Source organism: Acanthaster planci, linkage group LG11 (assembly GCF_054643075.1).
Source record: "Acanthaster planci isolate LZ-2023a linkage group LG11, COTS_SCS, whole genome shotgun sequence".
NCBI lineage: Eukaryota > Metazoa > Echinodermata > Asteroidea > Valvatida > Acanthasteridae > Acanthaster > Acanthaster planci.
Window position 1 is genome coordinate 10,105,022 of NC_141787.1, and position 19,711 is coordinate 10,124,732.

General features: G+C 40.9%; 4 protein-coding genes across 7 annotated transcripts in view; all 4 read right to left on the bottom strand.

Moving 5' to 3' along the window:
• The window catches only part of LOC110989110 (complement C3-like), a 92,141-nt gene that overhangs the window by 42,249 nt on the left and 30,181 nt on the right, over positions 1 to 19,711 (bottom strand). The gene's annotated exons all lie outside the window — the stretch shown is intronic.
• On the bottom strand, positions 133 to 5,029 carry LOC147797450 (uncharacterized). The gene is made up of 3 exons (XM_087143334.1): positions 4,692 to 5,029; positions 2,461 to 2,551; positions 133 to 2,208 (listed from the first exon to the last, which is right to left on the bottom strand). The coding sequence occupies exons 1-3, from the start codon at positions 4,851 to 4,853 to the stop codon at positions 1,973 to 1,975; spliced, it is 489 nt and encodes a 162-aa protein (XP_086999460.1). The 5' UTR covers positions 4,854 to 5,029; the 3' UTR covers positions 133 to 1,972.
• On the bottom strand, positions 6,035 to 19,370 carry LOC110989121 (uncharacterized). 2 transcript variants are annotated; one of them, XM_087143332.1, is made up of 12 exons: positions 19,148 to 19,370; positions 18,163 to 18,393; positions 16,889 to 17,110; positions 15,568 to 15,846; positions 15,152 to 15,322; positions 13,453 to 13,518; positions 12,618 to 12,881; positions 12,175 to 12,324; positions 11,347 to 11,498; positions 10,616 to 10,718; positions 9,535 to 9,741; positions 6,035 to 8,876 (listed from the first exon to the last, which is right to left on the bottom strand). In XM_087143332.1, the coding sequence occupies exons 1-12, from the start codon at positions 19,353 to 19,355 to the stop codon at positions 8,428 to 8,430; spliced, it is 2,502 nt and encodes an 833-aa protein (XP_086999458.1). In that variant the 5' UTR covers positions 19,356 to 19,370; the 3' UTR covers positions 6,035 to 8,427. The 2 variants fall into 2 exon arrangements, with proteins under 2 accessions (XP_086999458.1, XP_086999457.1); XM_087143331.1 differs by having other exon boundaries at positions 13,336 to 13,518.
• The window catches only part of LOC147797451 (complement C3-like), a 17,744-nt gene continuing 17,401 nt past the window's right edge, over positions 19,369 to 19,711 (bottom strand). Inside the window, exon 19 of the mRNA XM_087143496.1 lies at positions 19,369 to 19,372. Coding sequence (XP_086999622.1) covers positions 19,369 to 19,372 — 4 coding nt within the window. The remainder of the gene's footprint in view (positions 19,373 to 19,711) is intronic.

Consider the following 19,711-nt stretch of genomic DNA (forward strand, 5'->3'; position numbering starts at 1 on the left):
TCCACTTCAGTAACTATGTCTGTGTAGTTTAGTGCAAAGGTTTCTTTGAGTAGTGAACTCAGAATGTCCTTCCTGAAACCAACTTCTAAGATATTGATGATTGCTAATTGCTATGCACATAAACACAATGAATAAGCAAAGAGTAAATTTATTCCAGCAAAATTTACACAAATATGTCGGAGCATTTTTCATGTATACAAGACAATGTAAAACACTGAGGCTTCATCACAGTTTTGCTCATGAAAGTATAAATATCATTAGCATAAAAACCAAAAGGGCAGTAAAATACCGTTTGCAAAGTGAAATACAATCTGAAAGTAATGTTATCTGAGACACACAGGTGCATTTTGAAGATATGTATTAAGTGTGACGCAGGGCTGAATTACTTCTCTTGCCAGCAACAATAAAATCAGACCTAATACGTGATGACATATAAATTCATTTCTACCATAGTTTTGCTTTTTCACGGAAAGAAGGCATTAAAATAAAAACAGAAACAGTACTTTTAGCTAAGGAATTTAATTGCCTTAGCTAAAATTGTATTTGATAAAAGAGATTGATCCTTTTTTTAACATTAAAAAGCATTCTCTCCCCTATTTTGAACATACACACATATATTTAGATTGTGATTGAAAAGTCAAAGACTTTTTGAAGGCATATCATTCTTTCTTCCTTCCGAAAGAAGCGAAAACTATCTATACGGCATTCAAGCATTCATTTCACTTTGCCTTTAGATTGATACCATTATTAAATGAACTTGGGTAGTTCTATGAATTTGGGGTCCAAAAGTGGGACCTTTTTGTGTTCCTGTTACACTTGACCTGTGTATTCTGACATGGAAATATCCCTGAAATTGATTTCAACTCTTTCAATCTGTTTGGCAAAATCTTTGCATCAATTCGTTACTCTCCAAAATTAGAGAATGTTCTGAATAACAAAATCGTATGTCAGACGTGGCAGGAACAAACAAAAATGCTACCCCTAATTTATAGAATGACCCAATTGCAAGCATTGCAAACTGAGTAATTAATATTACGAATACATGTATATGCAAATGAATTGCTTTCTACATGAAGTTCTGTAAACAAAATCTTTTAGCTCTTTCATTGTCTTTATTTTAATTGACCAGAAGTAGCTGACATGGTTCCATTTATTTCAAAGTAGACATTTCTATCTTAAGGACTTCCCTGAATTTCACTGTTTTATTTCCTTTTTAACTTCCAATGAAAGGGGCATTAATGTTGTAATTTAGTTTGCCTTGTGCTCAAATTTCATTTTTTTTTTCCTAATTTGTTCGGTAACTTTTTGTTTTCCTCATTTTTTCTTTAAAAGTTGCTTCCTTAAGTTTTATTACGTGTATGTATTTTTTTATTTGGCACTCCTTGAAATTCTTACCCCTCACTTTTAATTTGCAAAAACTGGGAAAAGCTTGTTGTATTTGTTGTTATTTTTTACAAATTAAAGTAAAAATAGAGAGCTTTTTCTGGTAGACTTGAAGTTTGTGGTAAGGCTATGTCTGAGTAAACTGGCTGTGAATCTGAGTAATGAGGTAACAGCAAGTCACTTCCAATTCCATTAGTACCTAGGTTACTTCCAGCCACAGCTGTGTCCCTATCAACTGGCTCTGGCTGGGCATAACAAACACATCTATTGGAAGTGTCTACAACTGCTTGTCAGTGGTTTTCCTTGATACCTATGCTATTTCCAGTAACGGGATGTATGAGTCAGCTTTTGTAGCCAGGAGTTACATACGTGTCGATCAGAAGTGGCTGTAACCGCTTGCCAAGGGCTTCCAAAATGCCTGCAGTATTTCTAGCCACAGCTCTACATCAGCTGACTGTGGCTAGGAATAATACACATGTCTATGGAAAGTGGCTCTAGCCGCTAGCTTATGTCTTGCAATAGTGAATGTGTTATTTCCAGAAACAACCGAAAACACTGACAAGCAGCCACAAAAGAGCAAAGCCCACCATCAAAAGTCGGGCACCCAGCCACACTGGGTGCAGAGCTTTGGGCAGGCGGTCTGGTGCTCGCCTTTCAGTGGGCAGGAGGCCTGGGCTTGTTCCACCAGTGCAGGCAGGTTGGTGTGGGTGCCGTCACAAAAGGGCGGATTTTTGGTGTGCTTGCACAGGCAGATGGAGTACACACTCTGTGGTTTTTCTGGGACAACCCACTTGAGAGATTTGAAGCCTGTGCCTTTGTGTTTTCCTGGAATCAATGAATCATAAAAGTAACGTAAGGGGACACAGCATTTCTATCAAAGTTCATCACCAGTTAAAGAGTCAAAAATATCAGTAAAATGAACAATGAGAACAGTCATTACGTTGTACATGAACACAATGCCATGTGTACCAACTGCTGGTACAACATCGTGCTTACATGTATAGCAAGGTAACTTTTGGATCTCCAAGTTCTTGTACTGTTTTATGCCAACAATATTGGGACAAATTTCTCCCTTACCATCACACCAGGGTTGCTTCTTACTCAGCCCACAAGTGCACCACTTCTTCTTCTTGCCTGGTTCAAGATCTCGCACACTGGCTGGACCATACTGCATCAAGTGGAAGAAAAAATCAGAACCGAACTAACAAACTGCCATCAAAGTTTGGGCTCTACCTCAGCAACCAGAGCGCTGAGGCAATCTCTTCAGCAGCCAATGGTGTGTTTTTACAGAGCAGTGTTCAGCCTCTGTCAGAAATACCCGAATCCACAAAACAGGGAGGAATTCCACATCAGACCATCACAATTTTGGAGTGTCACAAGCAGTGAAGAGTTCAAAAACAGCATCGGTGTATTTGGGGGTTTCAGTACCACAGGAATATAGGCTTGGCAAAGTACACAGTTTCATGTAACAGGTTAACTGTTTGGTGTTTTCGTTTGTCTGAGGTGGAATTCTGTCCTGCACCCTACATGTAGGTTTTCAACTTGTTCCCCTTAGATAGGCTGTCTCTTTTCCTTACTTGATTCTTCAAAACTTATTAAAGCTTGTGAGAATTTTTGTGGCTTGGATACAGATTCTTCCCCATATAGAGGTCCACTTTGTGGTCAGGTGATGGCCATGTTGAGCACATGCTGACCAATTTTCTGTTGGAAGGCACATGTACAGCAATTGAATGTTCATTTGACATGTTCCCCACAAGCCTCCCTTTTCGACGGGGGAGGGGGACTCCTTTTGTTGGGTAAATGGAGTAGAGGCTTCACTTACACCATTAACAATTATACATGCACATGTATGTCTATGCTGCAAATTGTCACCAGAAATGCAAATAAAATTTAAAAAAAATTGTAGGCACATGCTAATTCTAAATGTAGTGTCAGTGAAAAGCAAAATTTCAGTCCCAACCTGATCTTTACTGGGCAATGAAAAAGTCATTTTGTTTTGTTCAGGATACAAAAGAGGCATAAAAGATACATAAAGAGGCAATCTGTAGGGTCACAGGCCAAATGCTACTCTGACTACTTTGGCAATACTGGGCCTACATGGTCTAAAATGGTAGGCCTAATCAAGTAGGCACATTGAGAACCGCTGGTCAATCAGCACAGTTGTTCAATCGCACTGCCTCATTACAAAATCTGGATGTGTTTATGCTCCAATGAAGCAGATAGACTGCATCACATTAAACTGTTGATGACCTGACAAATGATGAGTCGATTCTGTTCTTGCTGTTTGAAATATCTGACTTTACTTGATTGGTTGATGGTGGAATTGTCCCTTCATCATGCAATAACATCAACAGATCACACAACGATTGCCCAAACACTCGGACTGGTTGCGCCCAACATACTGTACACACGGAACACTTTCTCTCCAGGAGGGAAGAGTCGCAAAGGCACTTTGTACCCTTCGGAAATCCCCCTTTTAAACATTGAGTGCACATCATACACGTCAAAGTGTTTATAAAGGCAATTTGTGGGGTCCAAGTTTGGATCGAAGTTACCAGGATGTAGCTCCATGCATACAGTAAGGCTGTGAGTGGCTCTCTTTTAACATTTGTCTTTTATACTGTCTCCATCACAACCTTACTTCAATGTAGGACATTAATGCCTGGAATCTTAACTGCAGAATAGCATGTCTCTGAATAGGAAGTCAAGGCACCAGACAGGTGCTTCGCATGTGAATTACACATCACACAGCACCAGGTAGGCCTACCTTGACTTTCTAAGCACAGATGCTCCACCATAGTTCTGAGACATCCAGGTATTATTTTTAAAATGGCGATCAGCCCACGACCTACATCCCAGGTCAGGTAAAAGCATGATTAGGATTCAAACTTGAGACAATTCTGCAGTAAGACTTCCCGGCATTAATGTCCTACACTGAATTAGGGCTGTGATGGCAACAGTCATGTATGACTAGTGCACAATAAATCTATGTTTTACATTGTAATTTCCATTTTTTTTCAGGGAAAGAAAAAGTCCAAAATCCATCCGTTGCAGACTCGTCTGGTTCCTTTTTCCAATGCACCCAACTAGTGTGAAAAAATTGGCAGATTCATCCTGTCTAAACAAACTCACGTAACAATAGTCATGATAGCCACTGCATAATTATGGTAAAGACAAAATGTCAACAGAGAGGCACTCACCACCGCGCCCCGTTCACAGCCCAAATTTGGACCATGTTCGACAAGGCCGCTCGTACCTTGCTCCATAAATAATCGTACATGTCGTAGAAAAACTTGAAAGACACTTACCTGAAACACTGCAGGACACAGTCTTTCCTTCTTTTCCATGTTTTCCTCTGAGGCAGCCATACTTTCAGCAGTTGTACAATGTAAGTTTATGTATCGATACCCTGCTCCCCTTGATCCTGGCTTCACTTTAACTTGAGCATTACGGGCTACCTGCACGAACATCGTTCATGACCACGACACATGTACTTGAATATGCATGTACATGTTGGTATACATGAACACGTGTCCGTGACTAAGGCTAATGGTGATGTAAGTATAATTTACCATAAGTGTATCCGTTTCCGGTTGTGAATACTTCGTCCACACGCAAGATCGGACCACAGAGAGTGCAATTGAAATAGCGCCCTCAATAGGCATGTAAACAACTCCTATCTCTAAGGGCATGTACAACCGTTGCCGTAACTTCGAACTACGGATGAGACAGATAAATGATTTCGAAGAGCTAAAATTTACAAGTCTACAGTCACACACCCGAAGGTTACGATAGTGGAGAGTGTCCACTAAAAGCGACTAGTATGTTGAGATCAAGTTTTACGGAAATGTAGTTGGGGACGGATCTAGAAGATGAGATCATCGACCCCATCTCGTAGGCCCTACATCTAAAGAACCCCAGTAAAGGTATATTAACCACGTACTTCGGCTATTTTTTGAGTGTACGAAAAAAGACAAAGGAGCAAACACCCACACTTACACGGCTACACTTGTGGAGTATTTCCTTTGTACTTGTGTACAAAACTACTCACACACAATACGCAAAAATTTTCAAAATACTCCTACGGAAACCAAATTCAATTTCCTTGGTTGAAACTCGACCGTATGTCCCCTTATACTAAACACTTCAATTTGCGACGGATTTTTACCCATCAAAAATTTCCCCTTTTTGAGTTATTTCCAAATATCACTTTCGTGAAATTCTTGTGGGGTACCGTCTCAGTACCCCACAAGTACCCTATGGGATCATCTTCCCATTGTTCCGGTACCCCACAAAGCACCATGTAAAAGCGCAAAAGAACGCCAATCTTAAATACCTTCACTAACGGTGACAACTGCGTAGTACCCCTCCCCCTGTACGAAGAAAATGGTGTTTTGAAAGAGAAACAGTGTGAACTCGTAGAGTGTTCCCACGATCATTTACAGGTTGTCTATGATTTGAACCACTGTGACCGACAGAGCATCCCTTATCCGTCCGAACCAACAACGTGAAGGTCCGTAGGCCCAATCCGGCTCAAGCTTTGGGCCAAAGGCGGGCGGTGTACGTTTTCTGACAAAGTTTTAGAGAAATTGTGGTTATTGCCCAACCAAGCTACTTAACACGCAAAAAAGTAAAACTTTTTCAAAGAAAATGTGGAAAACTGTGATTTATTTATTATTTGTACATAGAGTTATGGAGTCGCTTGTTATGTTTTGGATGGAATCACGCTCTAGATCATGAATATGGAAATTTCCATTGGCTAAGGAAACCACCAAATTTCTCCCGTCTACTGCCACAAAGAAGACGGATGGCCATTGCAACATAAAAAGTAAAAACAAACAGACAGTAAACAAACAAACAATAAAAACACCTTACTTACATGACTCCATAGCAACAGTTGAAATAAACCACAGACCAGTAAGCACGGAGTAAACACTTCAAGTACCCCCGGTACAAATTTGGGGAGGTTAGTATAGTAGATGGTAATAAAAAGATTAGCATATACATGAAAATAAAACAGTACAAACAATTCCAAGGCTGGTACATGTGTGATCAGTAAGCACACATGTTCCCAAGCACTGCATAAGCAGTAACGTGTGCTGTAACTATTGAGTAAGCGAAAGAACCGTGACGTTATTAATGTCATTAAAATGTGTAACGGTCACGAATATTTTGCTTAATACACTGATAATAAAAGTGAGGAATAATCACATTCATAGCAGAACTAAAATCTGTTTCGTGTTAATCGTCACCTCTAGAGAGGAATCGTGGTGACACGTTAACTCTGAACAAGCCGGAAACAATAATATTTAGCCCATATCTCAGCCGGCGGTCGGATTCCACTATCCCCAAGAACTCGGCTCTGTGCCTCTTTTGATATTTTTAAAACTTGGCACCCATATAAAAAAGGAAATCGGAGCACTCCATCACAAATGGGAAAGTTAAACTCAATCAAACAATTCGGTCATTAGAAGTTCAAGGCTATATGCGTGCCACCCTTCGTGCACATGAGCACACATAATTATCTAGGCGAACCGTCTCTAAAAAAAATGCGCGCTGCACAAGAACGGTTGATTCGATTGTTAGAAAATTGGTGTCGAAATGACTGCGGGGAACACGCTGAAAACTCTGGACAGCTCAGTTCCTTTAACCCTCATAGAGCCGGGGGGCAAGAATCCTCCCTCTTGTTCATTTTTGCTTATAGCATCTCTGGGATTGATTTCTGCGTTACGGTACGGTATGACAATTTGGCCCCAAAATTATGAAAACTGGACGTGGCGTTCTCCCTCAGTGAAAAATTTTATGAGGCAGGATGAAGTATGATGTGAAATTTACCATTGACTTTGTACACAGAAGCACATCGTACAAAAGGCAGTGGTTTCCTTTTGTCAGGAAGTCTCTTGTTTTGGGGAAGGTATATTAATTGTATAAATTAACTTTAATATGCATATTACTGTATACAGCTCATAGCATCTCTGGTTTCATTTCCACTGAATATACAATCCATACAACATCTTTGATGTGAAAAATGCAATAAAATGGTCCGCCAATCGTGGAAGATAAAAAACTAATATCATGAAAAAAATAATAAGTCATAATTATGCAAACACTTAATTAACTCAAACATAATTTCACACAGATGATTAGTATGTATGCCTTTATGACACTGCCAAATTTCATTGAAATACATCATCGTATATTACGGCCGAGATCTGCGGGCGGGGGCAGATTTTGCCACCCCCCGGGCTGTGACAAGGCTAAAAAAAAAAAAAAAAAAAAAAAAAAAAGGAGAGAGAATCCGTCACCCAGTTCTCAGGCTTATAGTATAACGACCAAATACGGACATTTCACAACAAACATGATGCTGATGAACATTATAAAAAGGCATACAGAATTATCATGGACGTCCAAACTTTAGGCAAACTATTACAAACCCTAAAAGGATGACAAGTGATAAAGCCCAAACGTTAGAGGTCACGCACGCAGTGACCTTCCGAACCATACAGTTGCTCGCCTGTGGGGAGTTTACACAGACCTGTACTGTACCGTTTGACAATAATTACAAAAAATATTTCTTACTCGAGAAAACGTTAAGTTGGATTAACATTTCAGTGTCCAAAGCGTCATGTAACATTGTATGAAAAGTTACCTTGAGATGGATAAAAGAAATCGACTTCAATAACAACCCTTCACTTCCGGAACTGTACCGTTCCAGGTTTCCTTGTTTGATCATGTTTATCTTAGATACAGTACTTACGTAAGAACGATCATAGCCTATTGAAGATTTACTAACACTTATAGTCGACGGGCTGTATATTAAGTTGGGCTGGCATGTAACGGGCATAACGTTCAGACTGATTAGTTCGCTTATTGATGCAATTACGTAATCACATAATATTCTAAACTCCTTTTAGAGTCCTGTTCTTATTTACGATTTTAGCTATAAGCAGTGTACACAATCAGTGTACGTGATAAGTGCATCGGCGCTCGGTGACCCTGCAACTGCGTGTGTATCCCTGAGCGCCCCCTCCCCCAAAATTTACTCTAGTTACCCAACTGATCACCGACTTGTTCTTGGATCCAGTCGGTGTAAGCCGACAGCCTGGTGTAAATCCCATATCGACCCTCTACGGCGCAACCCTCTCCCCAGCTGACAATACCAATCTGGACCCATCGTCTGGTACCGTCTGCCACGGTTAGCTGCCTCATGACAGGCCCACCTGAGTCCCCCTTACATGCATCAGAACCGCCCTCCGGTACTCCCGCGCAAAACGCGATATCGGGCCTGTAATCTGACACAGTTGCACACTGAAAGTGATGGAGAAAACTCTGCCTGCATTCCTCGTGTGTCCGCACGGGGACAACGACGTGCCGGAGGCGAGATGATGTTGTCCGGTATCCTTCAATGCACAGGTTACCATAATTGTAAGGTCGTGTCGTACCCCAACCAGCAACAAACGTGGGTTCTCCTTTCGGCGAATAAAGTGTTCTCGCTGAACAGAAAAAGACTTTTCTTAGAGGAAGCCAGATTTATGGTAGAAAAGGCATCATAAGGAAAAGAAGTGCCATTTGAGCTGGAGGTGTGCCTGATGGCAGATTGGAGTTTGCAAAATCAGCAATCAATGCAATGAATAACAGACACCAAGGTTACGTTATTCGCACTATATAAAATCTGCAGCCAAGCATCATACAATAACCACGACAAATCCAGAGTGTTACGCGAGGGACTCGTGCATGGCATCGAGTGCAAAATGATTGAATCCGCTTGTGCAGGGTTCTCTGGTCAGATTTTCCTGCTTTCTATTACCTCAGCAGTTACATATTCTTTCCCTTGCGGTTATCACAATAGTGGCTCAGACTACAAACTTTCTAGTTAGGAGCGATAGGCTTGGGACAAAGCTGAAAGGAAGGGTAAATTTTGCATTGAAACTGTGATTCAAGCCGCAATGTTTCGAGAAAGGGGATTACAGTTTGGGGCTGTATTTATTTCATTCATGCAGCGACTTTAACTTTACCAGTAGAGCCTCCCTTCGTAAGTTTCAACAGGAGTTTGGTGAGTGATGCAAGGGGATTGTCTTAAAAGCTACCGAAGTTTTTTTACATTGAGGATGCAAAACAAATGGTTTTATTTGGCCTTGAAGCAACCCTTACCTTTTGCAACAAATTGTGGCATACAGATGGGTGTTATTTTCGAGTTCAGCTTTACACTGCAACTCAGCCGTAAGAGGGCGATATCATTATCGAGGTTGACCGATGAGTTGAATGCTTCGTGCTTTATCAGGGCGTCGTCACCATCAAGGGTATACACCAGGGCTGGATCGAAAAGTTGTAGAGATGATGTAGATTTGTCGATAAACCCTGAAATGAAGAGTATCGGCATTAACAACGAGTGTATACAAATAAAGCTTGGAACTGTACTAGCTCCTACGGCTAGACCTCAGTTTCTCAGACAGGCCAAGAACGCGTACTTATTATATGCAAAAGCTTAATTATTCACTGAAGTGCAAGGGTCACTTAGTGATAAAAGGTAGTACAACATCGATCATTTTTTATCTAATTAATTCTTCTAATTATGTGAAAAATACCAAAAAATAACTAGGTTGTCACCACACAGCTAGGGTCTGTTGTCTGACATTACATCGGAAAACTGAAAATTGGAACTTGTTTTGGTCACTGCAAAACCTGTGGTGTTAAAAACAATGCTTTTTGGTGTTATCAAATGACCACACATTAATTAAAATAACACTATTGGTGTTACTTTACACACCTACAAGTATTACAATGCAATGGAAGGAGTTAAAAGTAACACCACGGGTGTTGAAATAACACTATAAATTTTATCCATACTGAAAAGTGTTGGTGAATTCCTCTGATAACACCGAGTGTGGTGAATGTAACACTCCACTTTAGGCAGTTCACCAAACACTGTGACTGGCCTGGATGTGATTTTCCAACAAAATGGAAAGATGGCTCACCTGGTACATGAAGTGATTTACGCAAGGATTATCAAATATCACACCGCAATAGATAAGACACAAAAGATAAGAAACACCCAATGTCTATACCGTAGCGTTACTTTATTAAGGTGTTGTTTAAACGGATCATTAAACATTAGAGAATGCCCATGAACTAGGGACTCAAATTCACTCTTCCTATTGGTCAATCGTGTTAAGGCATGATGGGAAACAATACTGCGGAGGAAAATCACATTCATGTAAATGAGACAACCTACCCGTATAAACTCTAATGTTGGACGCTGGGCAATCTTTGAAGCAATGTGCGGCTGACAGAACCCAGTTACTAGCAATGAGGCTGCCGCCACAGAAGAAGGTTGGCTGAAAGAATATGTCAGAAACTTTAAAAGCCGTTCAAATGAACAGCATAGGGTGACCATTTTTATTTGTTACATGCACAACGTGGTACGTGAAACGACTAAAACGATCAATTTGGGATAGACTTCATGTGCATACCTGCATGCAAAAGGAAAGACAATCAGAAAGAAACGTTGACGGTTCAGTGAAGATAGTTCCACTTTCTGGAAGCCGTTGACAATTTGTCTTTCAGGGAACAAAGCTCTTCTGTCTTTCTAAGGCTCTTGAGATTGTAATGTACGTGTTTGGGGCAAAAGCGGTCGGTGGATAAATTTGGGATCAGTAAGCACTGATGGACTGGAGGTTGGTTTGTGGCATGAGAGGCACTTATTTAAGCTTGGATGTTTGTACTTCTACCACAGTAACTCAATTTTCCCAGTTTTTTATCCCGCTGATGAGGTAACTCCGAATAATATAAATGCCTCAAAACTTTGAGAATAGCAAGCCTTTGCGCAAATTTGAGCAAGCCCTGAAGCCAAATTAGTCGAACAGTAGTTACTGAGTAGTTCTTGACTGAACTTAAAGCAAAAGCAAGTTGTAGTACGTACACTGAATTACCTAATCATACATATTGTACTATTTATTGTATTACCAAGCATCTTTTGCAGTTACGACAGAATAGCGCCACCTGCCAGGGCCATTTGCCTTCCTCTGCATAGTCTCCACCTGATATCCTTCCCCAGATCTGACGAGTGGTGTTGGTATTGTACCTATCGGTATTGTACCCACAAGCCAAGTAGTTACCTTGATGGAATAATAAAAATATTGTTACAGATATCATTGGGTTTACGAAGTTTGCGTGGGAAAAGTCTGTCAGGCCTTTTCGGCACGATGGCATGCACTCCTGCAGTGTTGGGCGAAGCACGGTTGTTACAACAAGCCCCAGAAATATCGGAGTACAAGATCATTGAGAAAAAAATCTTCCTGAATCATGACCCCCATGTGCCAAAAGGCAATGCACCATGTGGACATCGTACAGAAATCGTTACCTTTGACAATTCCCCAGGCTCGAAAAAGTTTCGATCACACTCCCAAAATCGTTGGGCTTTCCAGTCCTCATTTGCGGAGCGGCTCATGGGATTACATGTATGGTGTCTGTCTTCATGCATGTTTCATTTAGAATTTAATTGTCACAAATGCGATAGGCGAACATTTTTTCCTCTGCATTTAAACGCAGTTTTGAGCCAGGCACAAAATTTAGAGATTGCATGCCCCAGGCAGGAGGCACTGAATGATTGGCGTGACTGATACCTATTTTTGCCGTAGTATAAGAAGCCAGTGTTGCAACTCGTACTACATGACTAAGTTCCGCTGGTGTATTATTTGATTTGGACATTTTAAAAGAAAGTAATTTTCGAGAAGATCGTCTTGCAAGATCAGTTGCAATCCCAGTTTTGCCTTTGACAGAGGGTAATCATACCGGACGAGGCTTGCCGAGTTTCGTTCCTTGGTGGAACACTGTCGTTGTCTTGCCCTTCCGTTAGAGTGGCAAATGTCAAGGTAGCAGACTCAGGATCAGAGATGGATGACTGTGAACTTTCGGAACTGCTCTCATCCAAAACAGGGTCTCCTGCAAACACCAAGTATAAAGCGCAATGTGTCTCCGATTAGTCATACGATGTTATGCAGTAACAGCAAAGCGGGGAAGACTGCATCTTGGTGAAACTTCAACTACCTAGAAGTCTCTGAAGTGTTTAAGGGAACCTAGTACCTTGAAAAGGTGAACCTTGTATGCTAAACTATTTCTATTTCGCAACAAGATGAACAGAGTTTTCCACATCAACAATTACTTGCTTCTTAGAACGTTTCAACAGATTTTATGCCTCACATTGGAGAAGGAACAAATACAACAATCTGCCGTACTTTCCGGACAAGGTCCCTGGCTAGCGACCTGAATGTCTAGATCGAGCAGACAGGCGGTAGCCTTCAGTCTGCAGATGCTGGTGTACGTGTAGCCGTCACTCCCACAGTATTGCTGGTGGCTTGTGGTGTCATCACACTGCTGGGGGTTAATGCAGTTGCACGTCCACTGGCCGTAGCTGTTTGGTACACATCTCTGCCAGACCTCACAATTGCAAGTGTCTGGCGTTGGTAACGTGCCAGTGTCAAGCTCATCTTCATCATTAGCTACCAAAATATGGATAAGGGCTTGCCGAGGTAAGATATAACCTGTTCAATATTAAACTATTTCAAAAAGTGCGACTGCACATCTGTCGCAAATCTTTGAACAGCAACGGTTCTGTCAAAGCCATGTTTGAGAAATAGATCTTTTCTTCAAGTTGATTATGTTCAGGTACCTGATAGGCTACGCTTATATAAATGCTTCCTGCAGGAAGTCAAAATTATAGTTACAAAATGCTTTTCCGAAAGATAGCATTTCCAGCAAAAGGTTTTACTTTTAACGATTATACACACGTGAGACAAGATTAAACTTCCTTCATTGCATGTTTTAAGATGAAAAGGCTTTCAGTGTTAGATGATAGTGGGAATCAAGCAATTTAGATCTTGCCTAACTCCTGACTGCCTGTTGAGGCCCTTCTGATGGCGTCTTTCATTAATTCAAAACAAAACTGTGCCTCACCATTGCAAGTAGGGAAGGGATGGGACCAGCGTCCACCCTGGCACGTCAGGAACGTTTCCCCAACATTATGGAATCCTAATATGCAAGAAAATGCTAACACTGAGCCTTGAGATGTACCTCCGTCTACCTTGAGTCTCAGGTTGGGGTCGAGCTCTTCCATGCGGATCTCAGGACACGCACGAGCTGGCAGTGGAACATAAGGCACCAATATTAATTCGTTCTCATTTGTTTGGCATTAAAGGAACCATGAAATAGAAATATTTCTTATAAATGTTACAAAAAATCTTGAAATTACATCTTTGGGTTCCAATTAACCTAATTTAAAATTTTTGTTTTGCACTTTTAACCCATATTTTGATGCTTTGTTGTTTTTATGCTAATTCTATTTTCATATTCATGAGCAAAACTATGATGTCATCCAAGGCACTGAATTTCGATGTTGCAGTGATTTGTGCACAGAAAAATTCTAGGTTTTTTTAACCACTGCTAGGGCAGATTTTATTTTCTTTGGCAATGTATTGCTGTGTAAGTAGATGGCAATAATTTCGCAAACACCCTTTTCACAGAAATGTTTCCAGATAGCAAATTTGGGATTCACAATTTGAACATGAAAACCTGCAACCTGAAGAATGTCTTCCTGTATTTACATCAGAGCAAAAGCGCCCTCATTTGTCCAGAAATGTTTGGTCAATTTTTAATGTTTGAAAGAGTGCACCGTTCAGTTCATGAAACTCAAAAAAACATTTCAAACAGTCTTCATACATGGAAGAAGAGTACAGATATACACAAGAGTGATTCTAAGGAAAGTTCATTTCCTGGTTCATTTAAACATAACAAACTGAAAATATCCGATATCACACCCCAAAAGGGATGCAGATATGGGTCCAACAAGCTTACAACTAGTTCGATGCAAAACGTAATTTGCCAATAGGCTCTATTTGTGAACGAGAGATGTCACGTTTTTTTCAGCAACAACATTCGTTTGGGGCAACAGTTTTGTGCGTGCTTTTAGGTTTGAGAGCCTAGCAAGCAGAACTTATAATTAATACCACTTTTCACTGGAACGTTTGGTATGTTTATGACCCTGGTCAAACAGTCGAACAAACAGCATATTTCCATTCTCTGCAGGCAAACAGTTATTGGACCCAGAGCAGGTACCTAACTGGATGCCAGTAAATTTAACTATATCATTGAAGCTTTACACAGATCAGCTTAACTGCATTGGCTACAGTCAGCAGGGCTTCTTTGAAGGACAGAACCATTGACGAGTGGAAACATATTACAGAGAGACGGGGGGGCTCCCATTGGCAGTCTATGGGTGTAGTCACTGACAAAACTAACCCTTGTTTTTGTTTCAAAATTGTTCTAGGAGTGCGGCAAGAGGGATGAAAGACAAAGGTGTGGGGTTCAAAGAGGAGAGGACATAGGTAACCGCCACACCCATTTTGATGCTTCAACGCCTGTACTTGAAAGGGATTTGGTAGCAGAAACCATGGCTAGAATGAGGCTGGCAGATTAACACTTCTTGAAAAGAGAAGGTGCTTTGGAACAGAAATGTTGTAGAGCCTGCGTACACACGATAACCTTTTCACCTCCATGTGTTAGGAAACTGAGTCTTATTCCATTCCTACCTACTGTATAGTTCAAGTCTCAGATGCTGTGGAGCTGTGGTTTTACCTCACTTTTTGTGTCATAACTGACCAAAGACAGCAAAGCAACTCGGTAGATTTGATTTTTAATTCTTGACGCATCACTCAGTCACTAGATTTCCAGAATAACAAATCCCTCTCATATATACAGTAAGTTTGTAACTCACCTCTGCAGTACGGTACGTCTCCTATCCATTCTCCAGCATTGCACTTGATCTGCTGCTCCCCTTGGAGATCGTATCCCTCGTTACATTCAAATGACACTGTCTGTGACAGGCGGAAGTCATTGCCAATACGACGGCCGTTCAATGGAGGCAGTGGCTCTCCACAAGATACAGCTAGGGAAAATTATAAGTGATGCAGAAAAAAAGACAGCAGATGATTTTAGGAGTTTACTCAATCACAACAGTGGATCACATGATGAGGAAAAAAGATTAAAAGAACATGAAACATGTGCACACTTGGTAACTTCAGCATTGTTCACTCATGTATAGAAATTATTGCATAGTTTCAATTTAAAACTCAAAGCGTTAAAGACCAAAATGCAGATTTTGATAATAAATCAGTTGATACATGAACTTACCTCTTACCTGTATAGAAAGTAAATGGTAGTCCTCACTCCCTGCCTTCAAACATGTATAAATCCCGGAATGACTTTCTATTGGTCTACCAAACCTTTTCCCATTTTCTATTGGTGTAAATCCTTCTGAGTGACTGGCCCTCAGTGATGATTTTCCTCCTGAGACAATGCATTGGATGGTCAGTTCACCAACACGTGGGTAGATGAGCAGGGTTCCGTTAGCAAGGAACTGGTGGAGCATGGTGTACAGGGAGGGTATGGCGAAGCTAATCGCTGCAGACTCTATCATTGGAATCAAAAACAGATACCACAATGAACATCCTCTCCCCTTAAAAATCCCTTGACATACCATTGTGCCCTGAATTTTCCTGAACTTTTTATAAAAGGATTTTTCAGCCTGTTAAAAGATTAGCAATCAGCGAAATACTCCTGAGAAACCTCCATTGCTGAGTGACCAGTGAAACCAAATAAGTGTTTAATCCCCTAAAGAGTGTATGGGGGTACTATATGGTCTGCCCATCATTATCATGGGGGATAGGGCCTCAAAAACCTATAATCACCTGGTCAATATCTGTGAAAAAGCCCTTTGGGATTTCACAAGGAAATGGTATATCGAGGGATGAATTCCAAACACTATGTCAGTCTCTCAGACTGACCAGCGAGTAAGGGCAGCGAGTTCTAGCGATGGTGAACTTTTAATTGCAAATTAAAGTGTCTGCCACTCAACACCTTGCATGTATACCAAATTGCAGACAGAATTGTGTCCATGTACATATTTGTATAACGGATGGGAGTCCGCCCTGTTAGTAAAATGGCCTTTATACAGGCATCTTGTATTGAAATGTGTGACTTTACTGCACTAACCCTACGAGTTTGTGTTCAGTAACCTCCAAATATCTGGCAATAAGGCGCAGTCACATGGATCCTGCCGTTTTTTACCTCTGTTATTCTCGCCTGCTGATATGGACTCCTCAAAATTTATCAAAATGCCTAAAGTTACCAGACTACCCTCAAACTTTGGGGCAAAATGGGGCATCAAAACAGAGAGCAATAAGGGGTTATAATGTATTAGTAAAGAGTACAACTACAATGGCCAGCTTTGCACATAAGTTTAACATGAAAACATACCACATCTCGGCACTTATAAGTCTACGATACTGGGTATTTCAGCATCTGCCAAAATGCCTTTCAATAAGATTTCCTACAGCTCTGGGTAAATGTCCTCGATAAAAAGCCTTTCGGTCGCAACCTGAATGCCTCGCTTTATACTGTCTTCGTAATTTAAGATTACTGTGCATGCAGCAACATATGCACAACTGCATACCACATCTCGGCACTGGTCCATCCCATTGGCCGTCATTACACATTCGGAGCGCACCAGTCATTAATTTCTTCTTCAGTGGATCCACACAGTGTGATATCATGTAGGAGTTATGGTGAAACACAGTGCGGAGGCTGTCAGGTAGCTTGACTAAGCCATCCACGTACTGTCTGACATGTGGGATCGTGGCTGGACGAGAGCAGGAGCGCTTCTGAAATGCAGCCTCTGTCAAACAAAAAAGGAAATTGGTTAAATATTCGATATTGACTATTTATAAAAATATGACAGGTGGATGACAGAAGAAGTGGAGGAACAGAAGACAAAGAAAAATGGGACAATTTACAGAGCGTTTAATGTGAAAACATCTCAGACTACATGTACCAGACTGCCTGACAAGTAAAAGTACGTTGCTCAATTTGTCCTAAGAATGCCGGCTGCAATATCTGGAACATCCAACCCAGTGTCCCCATTTTGTGCACATGGTTAAAATTGTAATTTAAGTCTAAATTCATGTCTGTAGCTAACATCGTCATTAGAGAGAGATTGAAAACTGTGATTAAATCATTTGCCTTAGCATCATGTTGTCTGGATGGGGCAAAATCAAATGCCCTCATGCTCTGATTGTTCCCTTTGGTTTTGTGCACACACGTACGTGAAGTGCGGGGACAACTGCAGTCCCAAACATCGAAAAATAACAAACTGTCCCTTTGACACGGGAAACCAGCATGCCTTCCCATTCATACACACATCCAGTCGAGCAGGTGGTGTAGGTAGACCTTGTGTAGTGCCCAGACTCAGCAACTGAAAGTGGCCCGCTACTGCAAATATCACTCCCGGGCACAGCCTGAGGTGTTTCACTTTACATTATTACTAGATGCTCAGAGAGCTTGTCTTTTCCGTAGAATATGTTTTTTGGGGGTGGAAAATATAATCCCAAGCAGTCAGGTCGGTTTATTGTGCAATAATCCTGGTGTACAATGATTGAACACTTGGCGGTTGCAGGGATTTGGAAAGGTTGAGCAAACTATAGATGTCTTACTCATATTTCAACCTCACTGTGTAAACAATGCCAAAAATTTGTGACGTGAAAAGCATTATTTCTCTTATGTCTCTTTATACGACGGAAAAGTATTACATTATTTACACGCACTGTACTGAAAACTGCTGAACATATATTTTCCTATAGCTGAAAGCACAAACTAGTGCAGTCATACTGCATGAGTATAACTCTGCAGGCTTTCTCGATCAGAACACACAGCCACGAATGTTTGTCTTACCGCAGGATGGCAAGGCAGGAGTCCAAGCGCCATTTGAACACATAGAGTCGACTGCCTTCCTCCCATTTGCACTGTAGTGGTTAATACAGCGAGTGACAATCCAGTCACCTTGACCAAAATTGATTACAGAGTCAATCAAGGCAATGTTTTGGCCATTGTGGAAGACCAAGGCATTGGGTGGAGAAGGCGTGGGGCATGGAGCATTTGCATTCGGTGTTTCTGTTACTGGCACTGTGAATAAATAATCAGAGAAGACGTAAACGATAATAAATGTTTGTTCTTTAAGTGATGAGCTTGAGTAATTGCTGACAAGTTTTGATTTCCATGCTAGTCCTCAACTACATGTACATTTAGTTGAAAACATGATAATGTTCAAAGCATCAAGGTGATGACTGACACTTGGTATAAATTTTTTGCCAAATTCAGAACAAATCACATTTGTCTGTTGTAACAGTTTTCTTCTTACCCTCTGGCATCTGACAACTACTAAGAATAATTTCGCAGAGAAGTCTACAGTAGCCCAAACCCCAAGTTAGAAAATCAATGGAAATTTGAGGTTTGAGGATAGTTATGTTTCTAGTGCTAAGATGTTTCAGGTTTGGATCTTTTCAAGTAAGCTTGAAAAGAGCTTTTTCTCATGAACCACTCGACAAGGCAGTGCAAACTTCACTAAAAATCAAATCTCCGTGGAAAACATGCATCGTGGAAGCTACTGTGACATTATTTCTGCACATTGTGTTCTGTCCCGAGTGGGACCAAGAGAGGGCGCAGTTTTCCTGGCAATGATGGCTCCTTTGGCAGGCTCTGCATTTCACCAGTTCACAATGACTTTGAAAGGCTCACTTTACGGTCGCGTAACTACCAACAAAAATGACACTCCCACCAACATAATTCTTTTCAACCAATGAGGAGGTGCCTCTGCTCAAGGCGGTTATCATGGAATATGCATGTGTCATACTGACCCCAGCCCACTTCCAGTGCTTACCTGTCAGTCGTTGGCACACAGGTAGCTCCTCTGGGCTCCATCTCCCATCAACGCAGTAAGAATATTTTTTGGATGGGTCTTGTAACTGATATCCCTTATAACACTCGTACCTTATGGCAGAACCGTGCACCGTACTGTCCCCCTGCTCCAGGTTGTAGCTGCCATGTTCGGGGTATGGTGGATAGTCACATCTAACTGTGTAAAGCATTAAGTTACAAAGTTTATCTTCAATAAAAAATTATGCTGATTAAAATATACGAGCCATGTGGAAGGCCAACAGAAAATATTACTCCTGATCTTATCAAATTTCAGCAATGATACAAAAAAATGGCATTGGTTAGTTAACCCTTACAGTAATGTTTGCAGGCCTGGTAGGTTAAGATGATAAAATTCCCAAATCTTTGCAAAATATATACCATGGGAGAGTGTACTGCACACATGTATTTGTTGTGTTGCTATTATAGCGTTGTATTTTTCTCTTTCTACGGTAAAGTTTTTTGTAAACTTTATAATATTTTTAAATCTGTGTGAGAATGGAATTATGAAGATATTAAATACTCCAAC

What these genes read in the sequence shown, in the direction of transcription:
- LOC147797450 (XM_087143334.1), bottom strand. Translation starts at nt 4,853, where the DNA reads ATGTTCGTGCAGGTAGCCCGTAATGCTCAAGTTAAAGTGAAGCCAGGA. An exon ending in TGTGTCCTGCAGTGTTTCAG is followed by an intron (nt 2,552 to 4,691) that starts GTAAGTGTCTTT and finishes CACTTGATGCAG; the next exon opens with TATGGTCCAGCCAGTGTGCG. An exon ending in GAAGCAACCCTGGTGTGATG is followed by an intron (nt 2,209 to 2,460) that starts GTAAGGGAGAAA and finishes CATTGATTCCAG; the next exon opens with GAAAACACAAAGGCACAGGC.
- LOC110989121 (XM_087143331.1), bottom strand. Translation starts at nt 19,355, where the DNA reads ATGCTTTACACAGTTAGATGTGACTATCCACCATACCCCGAACATGGC. An exon ending in TGTGTGCCAACGACTGACAG is followed by an intron (nt 18,394 to 19,147) that starts GTAAGCACTGGA and finishes ATTTATTCACAG; the next exon opens with TGCCAGTAACAGAAACACCG. An exon ending in CAACATTAGAGTTTATACGG is followed by an intron (nt 9,742 to 10,615) that starts GTAGGTTGTCTC and finishes TCTTCATTTCAG; the next exon opens with GGTTTATCGACAAATCTACA.